We start from the raw sequence: 20407 nt of genomic DNA, 5'->3' as shown, positions 1-20407 counted from the left end.
TTTCTATATTACTATAATCAATGTCAGTTATTTGTTGTTCTTTTTTTCTCCCTATGTACCGTTCTTTTTTTTTTCTTTCGTGATGAGCCAACAATCCTCTCACTGTGTATATAAGTGATGTTACTCATTGATTGTTTTCTTTCCGTGATGCTTTTCGTCTCAGTTTCATTTCATGTGTTATTTATTTCTTCTTTTGTGTTCTCTCTGTGTGGGTAAACATGTTTGTGCATTTTCATTTTTGTTTCTTTTTTTTATTTGCACGAAGACCACATGGTTGTTCCTGCGCACAATAAATAAAGATTGATTAATTTTATTATTATTATTATTATTATTATTATTATTATTATTATTATTATTATTATTATTATTATTATTATTATTATTATTATTATTATTATTATTATTATTATTATTATTATTATTATTATTATTATTATTATTATTATTATTATTATTATTATTATTATTCATAAACGTAGCGGCAACCCTGGGTTGTGCGATTTCAGTGTACATTAAAGGCCCAGATGAGGCCGAATTACTCCGCTGCCTTCCACTACGGGGACCTCATTTTCTCAGCTTCCACTCCCATCTTCATTCTCTCAAGTCTTGCAGATTCTGTGCATTTCCTTTCCCGTAAACCAATGTGCAATATACAAGAAAATTATTGAAAACATGATCTTGACCTGTTTAGGTGTCCACATTTCCGTGGCGTCCACTCAAAACTGTAAAGATCCTTCCTTTCCGTAAGAGATGGGATTGATTTATAGGAATGGAAAGGGGCGGTAACTGTCTCACTTGTTTCTGTGGACATCTAAACTGCGCCGTAAGGGAAGGTAAGAAGGTGGGAGTGATAGTCGAAAGAGAGAAAGAGGAGCCGTAGTGGAGGGCTATGGAGTAATTCCGACCACCTAGGGATCTTTAACGTGCGCTGACATCGCGCCGCACACGGACGCCTCTTCATTTCGCCTCCATCGAAACGCAGCCGCCGAGGTCGGATTCGAACCCGGGTACTCCGGCACCGTAAGAGATGGGAGGATGGTGAGAGTGAAAATGAAAGGTGATGAAGAGGAGCCGTGGTGGAGGGCCATGGTATTCACAGCTTTCGCTATGTCACTTCTTTGTCATGCTTAAACACCCAGAATTTTTATTTTCTCTCAAAGTCGCACGGTACTCGTTAAGGGAATGGTACGGGTGGAAGCCCTGTTGCCAGTGCCCTAAAATCTGCTCGCCATTAATCTTGAAGAATGAGTGCTGCAGCGACGTGATTTTCTCCTGCCTGCTCGTATCTTCGGACTTCCTCTGCAGCTGGCAACAAAGCATACAGCAGACGCGGGCTCTCTTGTCAGTGCGGAGCTTACGGTCGTCATTATTCAAAAGACGCGTCGCCTATATACGCTGAGCGCGGAGGAAGGAATGATCTTAAAATGGCAAGAAATTTATCTACATGCCAGCTTTCACGCTTCATAGAGCGATGTATTTTCTGACAGGTGGCATGTGTACGCAGCCCCACTGTGCCATAAAACCGCTCTTCGGCGCATTGCTCGATAGGGGGTGCACCTTGTACACTGACTCCGATTCGGTTGGATAATGGAGAATCCGTTGGGTGTTCAGTGGAGTCTACTGCTCTGCCTTTTTCTGTGCGAGACAGCCACAAGTCGAGACTGCTTGCAGCTAAAGATGCGTGAGTACATGTAAAACACTATTCACGAGTTTATTTTGTGGTCAGTGTATTGCAGGCTCTTTCCACACGGCGCTGACTCTGAAAGCCTCGCTGCTAAACAGCCACCTATTGTCGGTAGCGCACCTGATTTATACTTCGGAGCCGTTTTAATTAGAGCACAGTTTGCTTCATCACCATTGCTGCCTTTGACAAATAGGCAAATGTTTTAACTGCAAGGCTTCAGTGTACATCAATAATAGCCGATGTGCTGGGAACGGTGGCCGATATGAAGCTTTCAGGCCAGACAAGCATCGCTCTAGTTTGACTAACGCATCTGTTGCGAGGCTTTTCAAGAATGACACCTTTCTTTAAATGCCCTTCACTGCTGCTTTGAATTAGCTGAAGCAGCTGTCACTAAGGAATGCTTCTTGATTGTAGGATTGCATAACAAAAGCCTTCAAAAGCGCACAGAGCAGTCTTCGCGTTGGTGCAATCTTCACTCGGACTAACATACGCCGTTAAACACTTTGAATCATGTTTCACGGCAGCCGTAATTATGGCATTATTCATGTGAAAGCAAAAAAATAATTCCCATACATTCAGTGACCCATAAATAGAATATTTTCAATAGAAACTTGGTTAATCCGGAAACCTGGTTGATTCGAGCTCACGCTTTGTGCCCGTCAACACCAAGAGGCTCCCGTGGTTTGAGTTACGTATAATTCGAACTCATTTCCCACCCTTTTTCAGTTATAGTTCGAATGAGTTCAAACTACTGGTTGCAACGAAACGTTTAAATCGCTATTCAGACAACTATGAATATTTTTTCGCCTCTATCGGAACGTGTTGCAGCTTCCGGAAAGCGCCTCCTCGACACGAGGTCGCATTTTGGCAGAGTGATGAGGGATTGCAGCAAGGAGCTCGCGAAAATGGCTGCGCATACGCCGAAAGACAACGTCGACCGGGTATGTATGACATCCGTAGACCCGAACAGCTAAGCGATGAAAATCATTAATTTTGGTGTTTTGTACGCAAAGCGGTCGCGTTAAGAGATCATAATCATGTACCATCGCTTTTAATTCAGCAGGCTGCTTGCGACTGCTCGTTTTACAACTACCTCAATGTGGTTGCTTTGAAACAGCTGTGAGCTCCGTCCTTGAACTAAAGCAGGGCTGGGCCAGTCTGCTTAACACAGGGCCGAAGAAATTTGAAGCGGATTTGCACGACCACAATGGCATTTTGAAACACTTGCTGTTTTTCTTTACTTTTATTAAATATACTTATCTGTTGTCCTAGAGATTCTCGGTCATTTGCGCCGTGTACAAAAGCTGTTTTGAAGAAGCCGAGCAAAAGACCAGGGAAAGTGGGCCGCAGAAGCCGCAGCAGGTGGTAAGCAACTGAATGTTCTGTCTATCTAGCAATAAGCAAAGCAGGTAATCTATTTGTAATCGATTTTCTTTTATATCGCCGACACTGGTGAGGGGATACATGTTGTGAAAACATTGAACAGTCTTTAAAAATATTTACTACGAGAACCTGTCTTTATACATGTGCATTGTCAGTTAGGTTCCTTATGGGCGGTGCTTTGATTTAGTCTGGTTTATGGAGTTCCCAAAGCGAATTAGGCTATGATGGACACCTTAGGGTAGGGCTTCAATCACCCGAGGTCCTTCAACATGCACTGAGGTCACATGGACGGCTTGCGTTTCTCCTCCATTGAAAAGCGGCCGCCTGATCGAATCCGGGACACCCTGTCAGTGGTCGAACGCCCTAAGCACTGGTCCACTGCGGCGGGGCTCGCGCATTGGATCACACTATATAGTCGGTGCTGAGGACCGGGGGATAAGGGCAGCTTCGTTCTGCAAAAGCGCAAGTTCTCTCCTGCAAGGCCGCTTTAATGCAACAGCGTCACAGAGATCATGTCGTTGAAACGTTGACGTTGTAGGTGTTGGATGCGAGCGAGAAGTCTTGATTGGTCGACGGGTTCATGATGCCACTTAACTCAAGGATTTCAAACAACCCACGAAGCTCACGTTAAGTCGGACGTCACGCGTCTAATGAAAGTGATTAAGACAGGATATTTGCTGCGCACTAAAGGCCATTGTACGTCTCAAATGGCTTTGTAAAGTAATTGATGATTTTGCTTAGAAACAAATTAGATTGCAAGTAGGATTCAAATCCGTGACCTTTGGTTTGCGAGCTAGACATGCTATGGACTAGGTCACGCAGGGCACTTGCTCTTCTTTTATTGCGAGAGCAATGCTATGCCAGGTTGCGGCCCGTCGCGTAGTCCGTGGCCACTGTCACGAATGACCTTGAACAGCCGCGAAGAAGAACAGGAAGAAGAAGAGAAAGAAGAAGAACGCTCGGTCACCCGCAGCTAATGCTTTCGCTCCATATTCGGTTCAGCAGCGTTGAACCCTTCTAATGTTTTCTTATTATAAGGAAGTGCAAAAACACTGGTTGGCTTCCGTCCTTGCTTGACTGAGCCGCGTACTATGAGTCCGTGATACACACCGGTCGGCATCCTTCTACAACTTTGCCCTCGCATAAAAACTAGGCACGCTTGCACCTCTTGGAAACGAGCAGGGGTTCATATGTTGTCTTTTTTTTTATATATATAACGTTGTTTTTTGCCTCAGGGCATAATGGAATATCTAAAAAATAAAGGGGGTATTAAATGAAAGAAAAAAGGTTAGCTGTTCGAATAAAGTTCAAGAGAGAGAGATGATAAGGCCCTTGAGTCATGAAATGTATGAAGATGGGTTGTTCGGCGAAAGGCTCACAGCCGTCAGGCACAGGCGACCCCAGCGGTTGGCGACCGACGTGAACATAGTTTTGCTCGTGGAAAGCTTTAGGCCGACAGATTTAACATAGTTGGCAGTAATATCCAAGGCTGACTGTAAAGCTGCCGCTTGAGTAAACATGTCCTGGTGTGTACTACACACCGTAATATCATCAGCATAGATCAAAAAGTTGACCACAGGGACATTATGTAATCGCCAAGCAAGGGGAATGAAGGCAATATTAAACAGCGTTGGTGGCGGTACCGAGCCTTGGGGTACACCGCGAACAGGTACAAATGATCCGATGGAATCGCCATTGAGCCGTATTGCAAATCTTCTGTTTTCAAGGAATGAGTTTACGAAACTGCGTACCCTAAGAGGGAAATGCAGCGTGTCAATACAATTTAAAATGGCGTCGTGGCTAATGTTATCATACGCCTTTTCGACATCCATCGCGAGAATGGTGCGCACATTGCGGCTACGGGTTGACGACAAAATTTGCGAGGCCAAAACAGCCAGCCCATCTTCAGTGCCTATGGATGGACGGAAGCCAATTTGTGCGGGGTGGTAGAAACCGTGCTGCTCCAGCCACCAGGACAGTCGTGTGGCTAACATTTTTTTCTGTCAGCTTGCACAGTGTTGATGTTAGAGAAAGCGGCCGAAAGTTGCCGAGATCCGTCGGTGGCTTTCCTTGTTTTGGGATTGGGATCACAATGGCTGACTGGTCTCGGGTACAGAGCCGTCTAGCCATACCTTGTTAATGGTGTCCAGAAGTTGAGGTAGTACAGCGTTACTCAGGTTCGTGTACACTTTATATGGAATCGCATACGGACGGGGTGATGTCTTCCGTTTGTCTTCATCTATTGCCGCAAGCAACTCAGGCATGGAGAAAGGACTGGCAATGCCAACGGTGTCGTCTGCTGTTGGCAGTCTGCCTACGTGTGCTGGAATCCCTACAGCGTTAGAAATGGTAGCTGAGGGAGGCAACACATCATATTTTGGAGAAAACTTCCGTGCCGCTTCTCTGGCAAAATCGTCCGGAGACAAGTTAGCTGCGAAGCATGCGGTGATCGCTGCGTCGGGACGACGGCGACCTTGCTCCATTGCCCGGAAAGTTCGCCAGAGAGATGCATTTGGTGAATTGGTATTAAATTGCTCACACCAAGTAAACCACTGCCGTCGTGCTAGATCCCGTTCATACTTGCGAGCCTTAGCTGTAATATGGTTCACCCTTGTACGTGCCTGAGCTGATGTAGGGTCTCGTGAAGCTGCCAGCTCAGCTTGTCGGCGAGTAGCCCACAAGTTGAGCAGACCGATGTCAGGAACCGGTCGATCGACATCTGTCCATGTACTAGTTGTAGCCTTGTCTAACGCGCATTTTATGCAGTCAACAAGCAGTAGTGACGACTCCACAGGGAGATCTTGTAGAATAGTGCGGAAATTATCCCAGTTGACAACCGTGCATTTACGGCGTAACCGGCGTGCTCGTGATGGTTGAACACCAATGATGATTGGGTGATGGTCACTCCCCCAGAAATCAGGTTCAATGCGCCACGAGGGAGTGCCAGGGCCAGACCACCGCGTCAGATCAGGAGCATATGTGGCAGAGCTGCTGTTGCAAACAGTCCGCGTTGCTATGCCGAGATTGTTCAGAAGAGTAAATAACGCATCAGTGAAGGCGTCCCGCACACGCCTACCACGAGGGCTTGAAGTAGGATACTCCCAATCTTGGTGCGGAGCATTGAAATCGCCTCCCACTAGAATCGGGAAACTGGGGTATTTCCTACGCACAGTCAACAGCCAGCCCAGATTAATACGTGAGGGAGAGCCACCTGCTGGCCTGACGTAAAAAGGTACTACCACAACAGTTGCCTTTGGCAATTTAACAGCAACTGCAACAACCTCCTGGTATGAGTTGCAGAAGTTTTTCAGAGAGAGACACACGTGAGGGAAACGTGTTTCAACATACACCGCCGAAAGGCGGCGGTGTATGCTCAAACATGTTGAAACATGTTGCATGTTGTTGGTGTATGTTCCCCTCCCTTTCCTGGAGGGGAAGCAGTGTGCAAACGACGGTCAATCATCGATAGGGACGCGTAACTACAAAAGCCTGGAATTGTTGGCAAGGCGTTGGTCTCCTGAAGTAACAGGGCCCACACTTTAAGCTTGTGAAAACGAAGACGGGTTTTGAGCTCCCCCACTTTAGTGGAGATGCCTCTGCAGTTCAATTGGAGCACACCAGAAAATCTTTTAGAAGCCATCCTTCGTTAGGAGTCCAAGCGTTGCAACAGAACAGATGTCAGGTTGGATAGCTGCGTCACCATGAAACAGAGCAAGGATGTGGTAGAATTATCTGAGATTGCAGAAGACACTCTGGAAGTAGCACTGAGTGAAGCAGCTGGGCAGGACATAGTCGGTGGTGATCCAGCATTTCCATTTGCGGTGCTAGAAACCTCAGCAAGCCTTCGGCGTGCAAGCAGTTCACGATGCTGTCGAAGCTTAGCAACCTCTGCCAAGAGGCGTGCAATCTGGTTATCCACTTCTGTCATGTCGTCGTTGGGAGGCTCCGGCATGCTACGTTGTTTTTTAGGCTGCTGCGGCTGCTTGCGTCGGCGGTCCTTACGCACTTTGTCGCTATATGCCTGCTGCTCAGCGATTTCATGTGGCTCTCCAAGTTCTGGCCACTCGTCATCATCCCATTGGAGAGCGTCAAAGCGGTTGTAAGTGTGCCCAGGTGCCGTATTTACATTCTGAGACCATTGCTTAGAATTGGCACGCCGAATCTTTTGTGTTGCATTCTGTTTTGTTGGGCAGGTTGGAGAAGTTATATCATGGTCGTCAGCTTTGCAGAGGCCACATCGGTAGGCTGGTGCACCGCCGGGCGCTGCTTCTTGTTGAGATGGGAAAGGGCGGGATCTACGCATGTGGCCAGGGCGGAGGCAACTGTATCAGTAGACTGCACTGGGCTTGTTTGGGCGAGGCCATAAAATGCAGCCGTAATAGTACAAGCAGGCTGGTAGCGTTGGCGGGGCTTGCAGGGTGACAATGCAAGAGCGCCCCTTTCCCATGTAACGTGATTGAATCACTCGGTGTGTGGGACAGTATAACTCACGCTGAAGGGCAGCCTGGTCTTCATTAATGTCAACATTGTAGACAACGCAACGTTGTACGTCTGACCCCGCAACCAAGTACACCTGTACTGGCACCGATATCTTACTGGTAACTGTAATACACCGTAGCGTTTGCAGACGTTCTACAGCAGCCAAAGCCGGAAGCCACACAGCAATGGTGTTGGATTTCTTTCTGGCCGTAAAGCCGCGAAAGCCTTTCGTTCAAAGACATGCATTCAGATTCGCCTGTACAATCCTGTTTGGTATATCTGTGAGGCTCTTGGTTGCCAGAGATTTGATTGTTACTTTTTAGCTGGCTGAGTTTGAGGTAGCCAGATCAGCATGGTCAATCGTTAAGCAGGAACGCTTGCCTTGAGAGCCGCCGCTGACAGAGCAGGAACCCGGTGCAGCGTCAGCCGAAGGACGCTTTTGGGATTCACGAACGCCCGGCGACACGGATAGCGGGGCCGATGACAGGTCCATGGGACTGCCCGGCTCTTCATGCAGTGCAGCTCGAGGTCGATCCAGGATTATAGGCTGAGCAGGCATAGGCGCGTTCCGCCCAGAGGGCAAATCGCTCACTGTCTGGCGTACATGTGCGGAAGGCGGGACAGGTACTTTAGGTGGTGAAGAGGTAGCACGAATCTGCACGTCTGGCCCATGCTCAGGAACTGCAGGTAGTGCCGTTGAGGCCTGTGGCGTCGACAAATCTAGCTCCGCCAGCATGTCACCGAGCGCGCTAGGCCTAGCCTCGGTGCACAGTTCAGCTGCAGGAATTACTGTGTGGCATTTGGTGTATGCCACGCCAGATGGTGACTGGACGTCTGGAGCCTCCTCGGATTGCGTGAGTGAAGATCTGCTGCTTAAGCGAACGGATTTACGCAGTTGGCGAGATGTTTCACAAGAGCGATGAGAAGCCACCTTATCAAGGACACTTCGTCCTATGTTGTCTTTCACGTGACCTTACGAGTGCATGTTAATAAACATGTATCAGAGGAAGCCGCTTTGCCACTAAGGCGCAGCTTCAGTGTTCCTATATTTCTTTTTTTTTTACTTTTCCGCGCAACCAAAGCGTTCTTCTGCTGCTACTTTTAAACGGAGGGCGAAATCGTGTGCATGCCCGCCAGCGTCCAACATGCAGCTTCAACACCTCTAAATCGCGCTCTCAAGGGAGCAGTACAAGAGTGCTGGAATGGTAGAGTGTGAATCAGATTTACCCTCAGCTTTCCTTGGAAACAGCTACCAAGAAAAACGATTATTCAAGTGCGAACAAAAAGAAATTTCTCTATTCCTCGATCTCTATTAATAATTAATGGGGTTGTCAGATTCGTGCCGCAAGCTTTACGTAATGTTAATTAAAAAACGTATAGGGGGTTAACCCCAGTTCGCTTTCGCAAAATCTTTCAGCATCTGTCATCAGGACTCCTAAATAGAGGCCTTGGGATGAATTTACAGGACTACTGTGAGAAATGGCAACAGCGTTTCACTAAATAACTGGTTATTTTCACTTTAACACTAGCTGTTATAGCTGACAAAAACTGCATCCTCATTCGTATCTTTAAGGTATATGATAGCGCTCGCCCTATTTAAGTGACTAATGAAATTGAATTTACTGGCGGGATCTCATCTCAGCATCGTTCACGTGTGATATAAAAATCGGCGCTACGCCTTTTGCAGGTTCTTGACTGCGGACTAAGGTCCATTACCAACAAGGTGAGTTGGGTCGGCGAAAAATACTGATATTATTGGGCTATACTGAATACGTAGACACCACTGAGAGTACGTTCAGTACTCTTCAATACATCAGATTTCTAAAGTAATGCGTTTTATTTAATATTATTTTTGCAGAGCTCACCATTTTACACAGTGCTCGGAGACAACGAGAAACTGATGAACGCGTCGTACGAAGGATTGGCAAGTGAATAAATGCACCTCCAAGCGCGCGTTTTCAACTGTCGGTTTCGAGGAGTGGATGATTTTCACTGAGAACGAAACGACAGTGGGAGCAGTTCTAGCTCTTTTGCACTGCTCAGAGAGGGCAGTTGTATAACGTCACTTCCCGCGAGAATTCTTCATTGACCGAGTAGGCGGAAAACATTTGCTCCCAATTGTCTACCGTGTAAACAAGTCGACGCAGGTGGGAAATGTGCAGTTTGCTTCCGTGTAAATACAGCGGCTGCTTATAATTATCAGTTGCCCAGCCGTGCGATACCTACTCGTAGATCTAGTTTAAATTGCTACCGCAAGAAGCTAGCGAAGAGCGCGCTACAGTTGCAAACAAGATAGCAGTATTTACTAGAATACATGCAGTAACTGTTTGTCGCATGTGTAGCTAGGTTCCATGGTGTGCTGGCGTGGCGTGTTAAATTTGTGTGTATCTCAAAAATGAAGAAATCGATCGTTCGATGCGATCCCCTCCCCACTCGACACTATTGAGAGCGCCGCTGCTAGCAGCAAATCAGGCATAAGCATGGGAGCCATTTCCGGCGCAGATCATGCGAGCCAATGGCATTGAACAATACTACCGTGCAGGCACAAAGCTGCATCAAACAAATATAGGGCCCCACAAGAGCTGTACGCTCAGCGCGTGATGACGTATGATATACATGGTGACTATTTGGGCTAGTTTGACCAACGAGAGGCACAGAAAAACAAGCCCCGTGCACTCCTTTTCTTCTGTTTCTCTGTCTTTCACTGGTTCACTATGTTGGACGTATAATACTTTTGCCACCTAATATACTCCCCAGGCTGACCCTTAGCATGGGAAATAAACTTTTACCCTTTGGGCTAAGGTACTGGTCTTAATTATGAGTTTGCATTTCTATGATCTCTTTGTTCGACCTAGCGCATGAAGCTGCCGAAAAGTTTATTGAACCATCCTAATGACGCAACAGTCCGGGTTATTTGTCTTTATTAACTTTTTGTAGTGTTAAAGGAACGGTTACAGAGAAGTCTATAAGGAGCGACCGCAGATAGTAAAGCAAAAAATGTAGACCCAATTTTACTTGTTATCTTTAGGAAGTTAGTGAACAATCAGTATAAATGTAAAAATCAGTCATAGATGGTAACTGCTGTACTTGCAGCATTTCTGCCCTGACTCGTGAAACAAATCATACATCGAAATGTGTCTACTGATCTCAACCTCTTGCTGTATAACGCAGAATTCATCCCTTCGTTATTTTTTCTGAAGGTGTTTCGTGTTTTTCTTGCAGATTTGCTTCAATCAAACGGGTGTAATGGACTTGCCACTGGAGAGTCTTTACGACATAGCAGCTTTTACGGAGCGGTTTATGTTCACTATGGGATGACGGAAAAAAATAAACGTCATTCTAGCCACAACATATTACAGTTCGAAAGTGCTTAGATGACTTTCATAAGTGAGTATTTGTTAACTACTAGTTGAACTTCCCAGAAAGAGAAGTTTTCGTCAGAGTGTGATATGGCTGTTTTTCTACTTAGTAGATGAGAAATAATACGCTCGGTACAATTTTTCAATTCGGCGTGGACCTGCTTGCCTTTAGACACTCTGTTAGTTAATTTGATAGTTCTGGGTTTTTTCAGTATTAGTCAACTAGTTACTGATACAGCCTATCGCCAGTACTCTGCAATAAGCGCTACTTTGTGCCCTGCCTGGATTGTAGAGTGCTACCGTGCCGCACCCAGGCGTAAAATGGCTGAAAATCAGCGCCCGTACAAATGAAAACAGTCGTCCATAAGATGAGTCAGGTCCATCTTTTTGCAATGTAAGGCTGAAACACACAGTGTCGGTCCAAAGTTATCCGCACAACAACACCATGCCTAACAATCCTGTCACATTGTTAAGTAAAAATGCACTTTGACTGTCAAACGGTGTTAGTATTGATACCAGCGGGCAAAGCGAAAACCTTTGCTGACATCGCAAAACACACTCGCCTCGAAGAGCGCCTGCACTTCACTTGACCAGACGCGCTGTATCCACGTCTGTAACGATGTGCAAAACAAAAGCGTAAAAATTGTCTGTGCCAGGGTTCTAAAGTATGTGCTTTTTTAATCTCCGGCTAAAATGTGTTTCTCAAATTAGCGGTAAGTGCGCTAAACATGTTCAACATTTTCCTACACTTGCCACCTTCAAATCCTAGATCTGTATTACACCTGTCTTGATTTTTCACGTTTGCCTGACAAGGCATATAGATATGGGCAGTGCGTGTACACAAATTAGGTCCTCTAGAAGTGGCTGCGCACGAAACAATATCATAGTTTGTCATTTATTGGCGCGATCAAAACTTCCAGTTGACAAAATCTTTAGCCATGCAGCAAAATAGCATAAGTCCAAGTCTAAGCGTAAGACCAAGAGGCGTGCGCTGCCTGTCAGTAAAATTTCCGTCGGTTTAGTAAGGCATGAAAGCGAACGAAACGGTGTCCAGAGCATGGTGTCCAGAGCACGGTGTAAAAATATATTTAGGTGTTGACACTGTGCCCAGCGGTGCGACCAGATCTTGTTCGCCTCTCCACGGGCTTCTCCTGGACGTGGATAGATGGTGTCACGCCACAGGGTCTATCCTGTTCGTGCTTCTCTTCTCCCAGTCCTCTGTCTTTTGTTTGTTTGTTCTTTTTCTTCTTTCTTCCTTTCACTTTTGGGCTGCGCACCAGTTCTGATGCCGACCCGTTTCAAAGGGTATGGCCCTGAGCATCATCATCATCATCATATACCATCTTGTTGTGGCACCACAGGGACGAGGACAGAGACGAAGAAAGACCAAGTGCTCACTATCAACTGTCAAAATTTATTGGGACATGTAATAATATGAAAAAACCCAAAAGAATACACGAAGAAACAAAAGACAACATATGCGCACTCCAGTCCATGGTTGCAAGGCTCATATCAAAACCGACCTGGTGTCTAACCGTATCACCGTATCAAATGTTTTAGATAGTCAAATTCAGCATCAAGCAGCAATAAGGACGACGCGCTTACACATTTGTCGGATGACTCTTTTATTTTAAATGCCTCCACAATTTCTCGGGCTGTCTCGTTATTATGTTTCCAGATAACGCGTGATTCATGGAACAGCGGTGAGCAATCATGACTCTTGACATGCTTGGAAAAATGTGTCCCCGATCCGCCTTCGAGTGACCTGGCATGCTCACGTAGGCGCACATTAATACAGCGCCCCGTCTGACCCGTATAGTGGCCAGAGAAATTGTGGAGGCGTTTAAAATAAGAGAGTCATCCGACAAATGTGTAAGCGCACCGTCCTTATCTCTGCTTGATGCTGAATTTGACTATCTAAAACATTTGATACGGTGGTACGGTTTGACACCAGGTTGGTTTTGATATGAGCTTGTAACCATGGACCGGAGTGCGCATGTTTTGCCTTTTATTTCTTTGTGTATTCTTTTGGGTTTTTTCATATATCTTACATGTCCCAATAAATTTTGACAGTTGATAGTGAGCACTTTGTCTGTCTTTCTCCGTCTCTGTCCTCGTCCCTGTGGTGCCACAACAAGATGAATACTTACCAACTTGCCCAGTTTTGTACTCTCGTTCATCATATACCAGTCGCTTAGATTTTTTTTTTCAGACGTTTGTAATCAGGTATGGTGAAAAAGGGAGCTAGAAGAAGGAGAAAGTTTGAGGAAGGGGTGTAAACTGTTCTCTTTTAAAAATTCGCAGAAGTTCCCGATAAACTGTTTGTCTAGCGTTCACTTGTGGTAGTCATGTTCATGGTCCCATCGCAGACCTACTTTTCTTAGGTGGCACTGTCTCACGGATGCCGTAGCTGGAAACGTCCACAACAGGTGTTTCATATCGCACAGTTTTAGTGAAGCACCACAGCGCTCGCTCACATGAAGCCGTTCGTCACACCACCGATGACGCACAGAACGGGTCAGAGCAGCTCGAATCTGGCGCACAGATGCCTCCTCCTCCCGAGTGAGATTACGAGGGAGAAGGTACGAGCACGGAGGAATTAGAGCGCTTGTTCGCTGGCGCCAAGATTCTTTCTCGGAGACATGGGACAGGAACGGATCTGAGGCAATAGAGGAAGGATGTCTGATGTGTCAAGGTGTGTCATTGAATCCCCATGAATACTATGTAGATCGTAAGCATGGCCGCAAATTCAATATATACGCACAGGACAGGGGTATTTTTGTGGAGATGGTGAATGAATTATGTAATTTGGAATGTGCGCCGAACAGCCTTAAGTTTTTTAAGGGTTGCTATGGAGTCAGTGTAAATATGAACAATATCAAATATGGGTACGAGTGGAAGGGAAGTAATTGCATTGTGTATAGGGAAGCGCACGTGAAGTTTGCTCCCACTACACCAGCGCCGCCTCCTTCCTCTGGCGGTCATTCCGAACTACTGGTCGGGAACGCCGCTGGAGGCAACGTTACGTTGGCTGGAGGAGCGCATTGAAACACTCACATCCCGACTGGTGCGTGCGCTGCTCGCGCTGATGGCACCCTCTCCTTCATTGTGCGCAAAAGAGATGTCGCCTGATTGGCTCCTCTTTTAATTAAAAGTACACAACAGCTTAATGCAAGCCACTGCTCCTTGTACGGTATTGCTTTGGAGAGCCATGAATGCTAAAAAAGATGTTCGGGATGAAACTTTTTGTCGCACAATTTACGAACACAGAGAAAGAGGAGACGCGCCTACAATCTTTTACCGTGAACGGCCTCTAACTACGAGAGACTTCTATCCAATAGAAAAAGTATGGCATTATTTATTGCAGAAACATTTACTTATAAAGCTTTTGCACGGATTCATAAGATTTAGTTAAGCGTTTCTTCATTATAGTTATTTAATGGTGCGTGTTCATGTGGCCGAGTGCAGTTTCTAAAAAAAATTGTGAAAAGTCAAAATTTTTCCACCCACATCCGTGAGCATTCGCTTATGATCGATGGTTCTGCAGATAGGTTGTCTTGGGGGTACGCGTGCGCTGTGATAGCGTTAGATAAATAAGCAACCGCTTATCTCTAGGGCACTTATTAACCAAGCTTGCCAGATTTTTCTTTTAACCATAAGCGAGCAGTTGGCAGACATATTTGGTGGATGGTCTCGTTTTTCTCTTCAGCCTCGCATCTCGCCTTCAGGACTCTTAATTTGAGTTAAAATAAAAGCAGTATTCACTATTATTAGCACAAAAAAGTATCAGAATTCAAGTTATTAAGTGAGCAAAACTGCGTGCACCACACTGAGCCATCGAATAAAATGTTGCATTGTAAAGACGGTTATGGTAAAAAAAGGTATTTACTTTCCACGCTTAAACTATCTTGTCACTTAATTACTTGCGGCACTAAAAGCCCCGTTATGATAATGACGTTTTCATCAATTTGCCTCACGGAGGGGACATGACCAACTAGTTTTTTGTTGCGTCTCTCACGACCCGAGTCGCTTTGGGACGTTAAACCCCACAACCCAGTTTTTTGTTGTTGTTGTTGTTGTTGTTTTTCGCGTTTGCGCTGCCACATTTTCCTAATTCTCTGAAGCATACGCATGCGTAAGCGTTCAAGCACCACGGAGAAAGCACACGACTCCACAAAAAGTTCTGCAGCAGCTCAACACGTGCAGAACTGACCCCTTTCAAGAGCCACTCGCGCTGCTGTTCAATAGATGGGGGAACCGGCCTGCCCGGACAATTACCGGGACGCCGCCGAAGAGGGCCCGTTTCACTGGCGCCTGCAGCGCCCCCCTGCCAAACTGCGTCCCCTATCGCCTGAAGCTCTAAGGCAATGGGAGTGCATGTACCCACACTATATGTTGCACAGATGAGGATGGGAGAGACTGTACACAGCGGTAACTCTCTGCAGTGCTTTGTGTGATGCATCGGTGTATATTTGCACCCTAGAGGTGAATATATACGCGGCTGATATCTGCGGCGAAGCAGTGGAGCGATTGTCTGTCTGTGAATTTACAGTAGGACCAAGGAGAAAAGGTCTGTAAGCGATGTTACTGAAGCTACAATTTCCGTGCTCTATAAGTCTCACGCTGGTCGATGAGTTGAGTTAATGTATGAAGTTGAGCTCACTCTTGCAGGACGGGTATGGGTGCAAGACAAGGCAGCTATGTTATGACGCGCAAAGCCTCACTATTGATAGCTTCAAGTGAGTCCCATTGTCGACGGGTGAGGCGATGGAATTGAGCCTGGTGCACTATCCGCGGCTGAAGAATGAAGCGCACGCGCTGACGAGCAGCATCACAGCGCGCTTCGCCTGAGCGCATTGCTATGCGACGAATCACAGCATGAGCCGATTTACGGGTAGCGTTTAGCCGAGGGGTTCCAGTCTCAGATGTATGAAGAAGACCTAGAACACGGACACTTTCTACTTGGTGAGTTTGAGAATTATCTACCGTAAAAGTAAAAGGGGCTGCTTCCCGTAAGCCAGATTTGTTTCCGATACGAATGAAGCATGATTTATTATACGATAAGGACAGACCCAAAGCTGGGAGTCAAGATGTTAAGACATCCAGAGCGTGCTGAAGCTCCGACTGTTGTACAGACGAAAAAGACATGTTCTATGTTCTTCTTTGTTTCTTTTTTTTTTTTCAAAGGAAACACTGCGTGCCACAAGGTACATAAATGCCCGAAAAAGAGTCAACGAAAGCCTTCATCACGTCTTTTCTCTTGACTGATGACAGATACTCTCTAAAAAAAAGCGCAAATAAAAAAATTACATTTCACACTGCTAGTTAGGAGTGCTATAGGTGCGTGAAAACATGGCGTGTATTTATTTAAATGTATTATATACATGTATTATATTGTATTGTACTTTACTGTGTTATATTGTATTGTATATTGCATTGTATAGTGTTGTTTTGTGTTTTTTTTATAATACATCCTACAACCTTAAAGGCAATGAATGAATGAATGAATGAATGAATGAATGAATCCTTTGTTTAATGAACGGATGACTCTCGGCCGCTGTTTGGGTAATTAGGTAATTAGGAGGAATGGGGGTAGCTTTGTCTTCACGGTTCTTCAAGCTCTTTCTCATTGCTTGCCATGCTGCCGATAATTATATGAAAAAAATCGTGGTGGTGCAGTGGCTAGGGAGTTCGGCTACTGTGCCAAAGGATGCGGGATCAAATCCCGGCCGCAGCGGCCGCTTTTCGAGGGAGGCGAAAAGCAAGTCACTCGTGTGCTGCGCGATGTCAGTGCTCGTTGAAGAATCCCAGCTGGTCGAAATATCTGGAGCCCCCCACTACGGCGTCTCTCATAACCTGAGCCGCTTTTGGATATTAAAGCTCATAAACCATGTCATCACATATTAATAATTAGGCTCCTATGTAATTTTTGTGAAATACATTTATCCGTTAAGCTGGTGCACAGTAAATCTCGGCCGCAGCGCATTTGCTTGAAAGGGCACCGATGAAACACTTAACAGTTACTCTCAGAATGAGAATAAAATTCAAGGGGACAAAAGTTCATAAACAGAAATTACTTCAAAATTACAGTACACCAAAATTCTAGAAATATACAACTGGCAGGCTGTTGGTGAGACATACTGAAACATACAACTGCGCTCGCCGTGTGCACTTCTCTCCTGTGCCTTGCATTATGCTGAAAAAAAATTTTGAAAATGAAGGACTCTGCTAAATTCTAAAGACACCTACATTACATTCGAAGATCTTTGTTTCAATATAAAATTCTACGTTCAATTACGAATCGTCATGCCATTATGGGCAAAAATGGCCCCTTCTAATCAAAGAGTCTCTTAAAATCACTGTCAAACCAGCATATCATCCCCGCGTTAGTACAAGTTCGAAAATAACCATGGTAACGTCAGCCACTGTTATTCCTCAAAGCCCAGCCAGCACTTGAAGCACCCGATTTTAGCGACAGTCCAGTGCCGAATCTCTCTCAGCTGCAGCGGACACGGAGAAAGGCAACTCCGACAGAAGTTGGTTCCGACTGTCTTGGCCAGTTCGCCTTAAGCAGCGTGATGTGAAGAATAATGGGGGCTTAAGATTGCGGCCATCAACTTGGCTGCTGCAACAGAGTTCTCTCATTGGACGGAACCATCCACCGGGAGAAAATAAATTGGAGTCGGGACCAAATTGAGCCACAAGCTCGGGGCTATAACGCTGGGCGGCACGTGCTCGCCGGCGTGGGAGGAGGCCTCGCATGTTCCTCGGCTGAGCTCTTCTCGGGGCCGGGCACAGATTTGGCGCCGGCGTGAGATGGATGACCGGCGCTGATTAAGAACTGCATCCAAGGGACGAGCTTGACCCTTGCGCGATCCGGAAGGGGTTGCAGTGTGACCTTTGGTCGTACTTAAGTGTCCGTCTGTGTTCTAGTGACCCGACCCACGTGATTTCCTTTTTCTGTTTTACTTATCTCATTTCATACGGAAAACTGCATTATGTTTAAAAGCCGAAATTAATACGTTTGCACTGTTATGCGCGAAAAAAATATATATATATTTTAGCCAGATAATTTTTTCCCGCGTTAACTTTAAGTCCTCTGGCAACGCGATTCCTTTATACGCATAGGGGGAAGGGTGGCAGTTCGTGGCTCTATGGGGCTGGGACGGTAGATCAACGCCGCTTGCGACGGGGGCTAGCCAGCCACCGAGTTTTTATCTGTTGTAGGCCGTCATTGTACCCGCCACCGCTTAGGTGGTGGACGCGGCGCGCGTCTTTATCTCCCTCTTCTTTTTCTTTCTTCTCTAGTAGTAGTAAAAACATTTATTTCGACCATCTGGGGATCTTTAACGTGGTGGTGCAGTGGTAAGACGCCCGACTACTGTGCCGGAGTACCCGGGTTCGAACCCGACCTCGGCGGCTGCGTTTCGATGGAGGCGAAACGATGAGGTGTCGTGTGCTGTGCGATCTCAGCGCACGTTAAAGATCCCCAGGTGGTCGAAATAAGTCCGTAGCCCTCCACTACGGCTCCTCTTTCTCTCTTTCCACTTTCACTCCCATTCCTCCCTTCCCTTACGGCGCGGTCGCGGTGTCCACAGAAGAACAAGTGAGACAGTTACCGCGCCTTTCCCTTCCTATGAATAAATCAGTTTTTAAATCAGTCTAACAGAGGAATTCGGGCCGCGCAGTCCCCTGGGCCCCCGCACGGCCCCACTACTCTATTTTCTCTTCTATGCACCCGAGGCAGCGGACGGAGGTGGAGGGCTTCTGATTGAGGAAGGGTGGCTGTTCCTGGCTCTACGGGGTGGGACGGTAGGTCCACGCCGCTTGTGGCAGGGGCTAGCCAGCCACCGGATTTTTATCTGCTGTAGGCCGTCAGTGCACCTGCCACCACGTAGGTGGTGGACGACGGCTGTTGTGGCGCGCGTCTTTCTCTCCCTCTTCCTTTTCTTTCTTCTCTACTTTCTCTCTGAGGCAGCGGAGGCGACCTCGGTGGCTGCGTTTCGATGGAGGCGAAACGAAGAGGCGTCCGTGTGCTGTGCAATGTTGGCGCACGTTAAAGATCCCCAGCTGGTCGAAATTACTCCGTAGCCCTTCACTACGGCTCCTCTTTCTTTACACTTTCACTCCCACCTTCCTCCCTTCTCTTATGGCACGGTTGAGGTGTCCACAGAAAACAAATGAGACAGTTACCGCGCCTTTCCCTTCCTATAAATCAATCAATAAATCAGGTGGCTCAGCTTCAGAGCCAGTAGCAGGCCCGTGCCTTTTCTTTTCTTTCTTTCTACAGCCACAACAGCGGAGTTGGCTCAGCTACAGAGCCAGTAGCAGGCCCGTGCATTTTCGTTTCCTTCTTCCTACCGCCACAACAACAATTTTAGACGCTGTTTCTTCTGGTGACGTTTTAGAGCGCAGCTCTTTGGCATCCGTTCCTGGGTTTCGCGTCGGCGTCGGCGTCGTCGTCGGCCTCGTAACCAGCTACGCCCCCCCTTTCATCCCCCAGCGCTAGCAGCGACCGACTGATACCGCTGGATGCCGCTGACGCCGCTGGAGAGTCAAGATAACGTGACTGCATAGAACACCGTCGCCGCCATGCAGAAAGAGGAGGGGAGGGTCACCCCCCCCCCCTGTTCCTGTGTGGCGGATAGGGTGCTCTTCAGTTGCCGACGCGCCGGTTATTTCACGTAGGCCCCGGCACGTCGACGAATACGTGACCACCTTCCCACGGCTTGACCTGGTTCTTGGCGCTGCGGAAGCGAGGGTATCATATTGTTTGCGTCGGCATCGGCGGCGTTGTCCCTGAAACCAACTCCGCAGCTGAGGTTGACTCACTATCGGCGTCAGCAGCATCAGTCAGTCGCTGCTATCTCTTCCCTCCTCCCTTTATCGCGTTGTCCGCTTGCTGCGCGCGCTTCTGCCCCTATCGTTTGCCGCTGGGTGTACGCGCCGCCCCCCTCCCCCCTTTTCCTGCAAGTCTCCGGTTGTCAAAGCGCCGGCTCGAACTTAATTCCTTTCTTCGCTCCTCCTCCAATGCAACCCCTGTGCGGTGGCAATCAGAGAGCCAGATCGGTGGCGGCGGATCTGTATATGTGCACCGCGCCACTGCGAAATTATCTGCCAGTTCTTTCTGAGCCATGAGCGAGACGACCGGTGGAAGTGGCGGCGGCGGCGGCGGCGGCGGCGGCGGCGGCTGCTGCTGCTGCTGCTGCTGCTGCTGCTGCTGCTGCTGCTGCTGCTGCTGCTGCTGCTGCTGCTGCTGCTGCTGCTGCTGCTGCTGCTGCTGCTGCTGCTGCTGCTGCTGCTGCTGCTGCTGCTGCTGCTGCTGCTGCTGCTGCTGCTGCTGCTGCTGCTGCTGCTGCTGCTGCTGCTGCTGCTGCTGCTGCTGCTGCTGCTGCGGCTGCTGCTTGCTGCTGCTGCTGCTGCGGCTGCTGCTTGCTGCTGCTGCTGCTGCTGCTGCTGCTGCTGCTGCTGCTGCTGCTGCTGCTGCTGCTGCTGCTGCTGC

The 20407-nt window shown here is 47.4% G+C and overlaps 1 protein-coding gene across 1 annotated transcript; it reads left to right on the top strand.

The window, feature by feature from the left end:
* Positions 1–1677: 1677 nt before the first annotated feature.
* LOC146207165 (uncharacterized) lies at positions 1678–10864 on the top strand. Its single transcript, XM_084576366.1, has 6 exons — positions 1678–1681; positions 2513–2625; positions 2957–3049; positions 9234–9269; positions 9405–9470; positions 10769–10864. Exons 1-6 carry the CDS (start codon positions 1678–1680, stop codon positions 10862–10864), a joined length of 408 nt encoding a protein of 135 aa, XP_084432492.1.
* The last annotated feature ends 9543 nt before the right edge of the window (positions 10865–20407 follow it).

This window comes from Amblyomma maculatum, chromosome 1 (assembly GCF_055883805.1).
Source record: "Amblyomma maculatum isolate TAMU_Amacu chromosome 1, ASM5588380v1, whole genome shotgun sequence".
Taxonomy (NCBI): domain Eukaryota; kingdom Metazoa; phylum Arthropoda; class Arachnida; order Ixodida; family Ixodidae; genus Amblyomma; species Amblyomma maculatum.
Note: the sequence above shows the minus strand (reverse complement) of the source record. Positions and strands in the feature narration are given on the sequence as shown.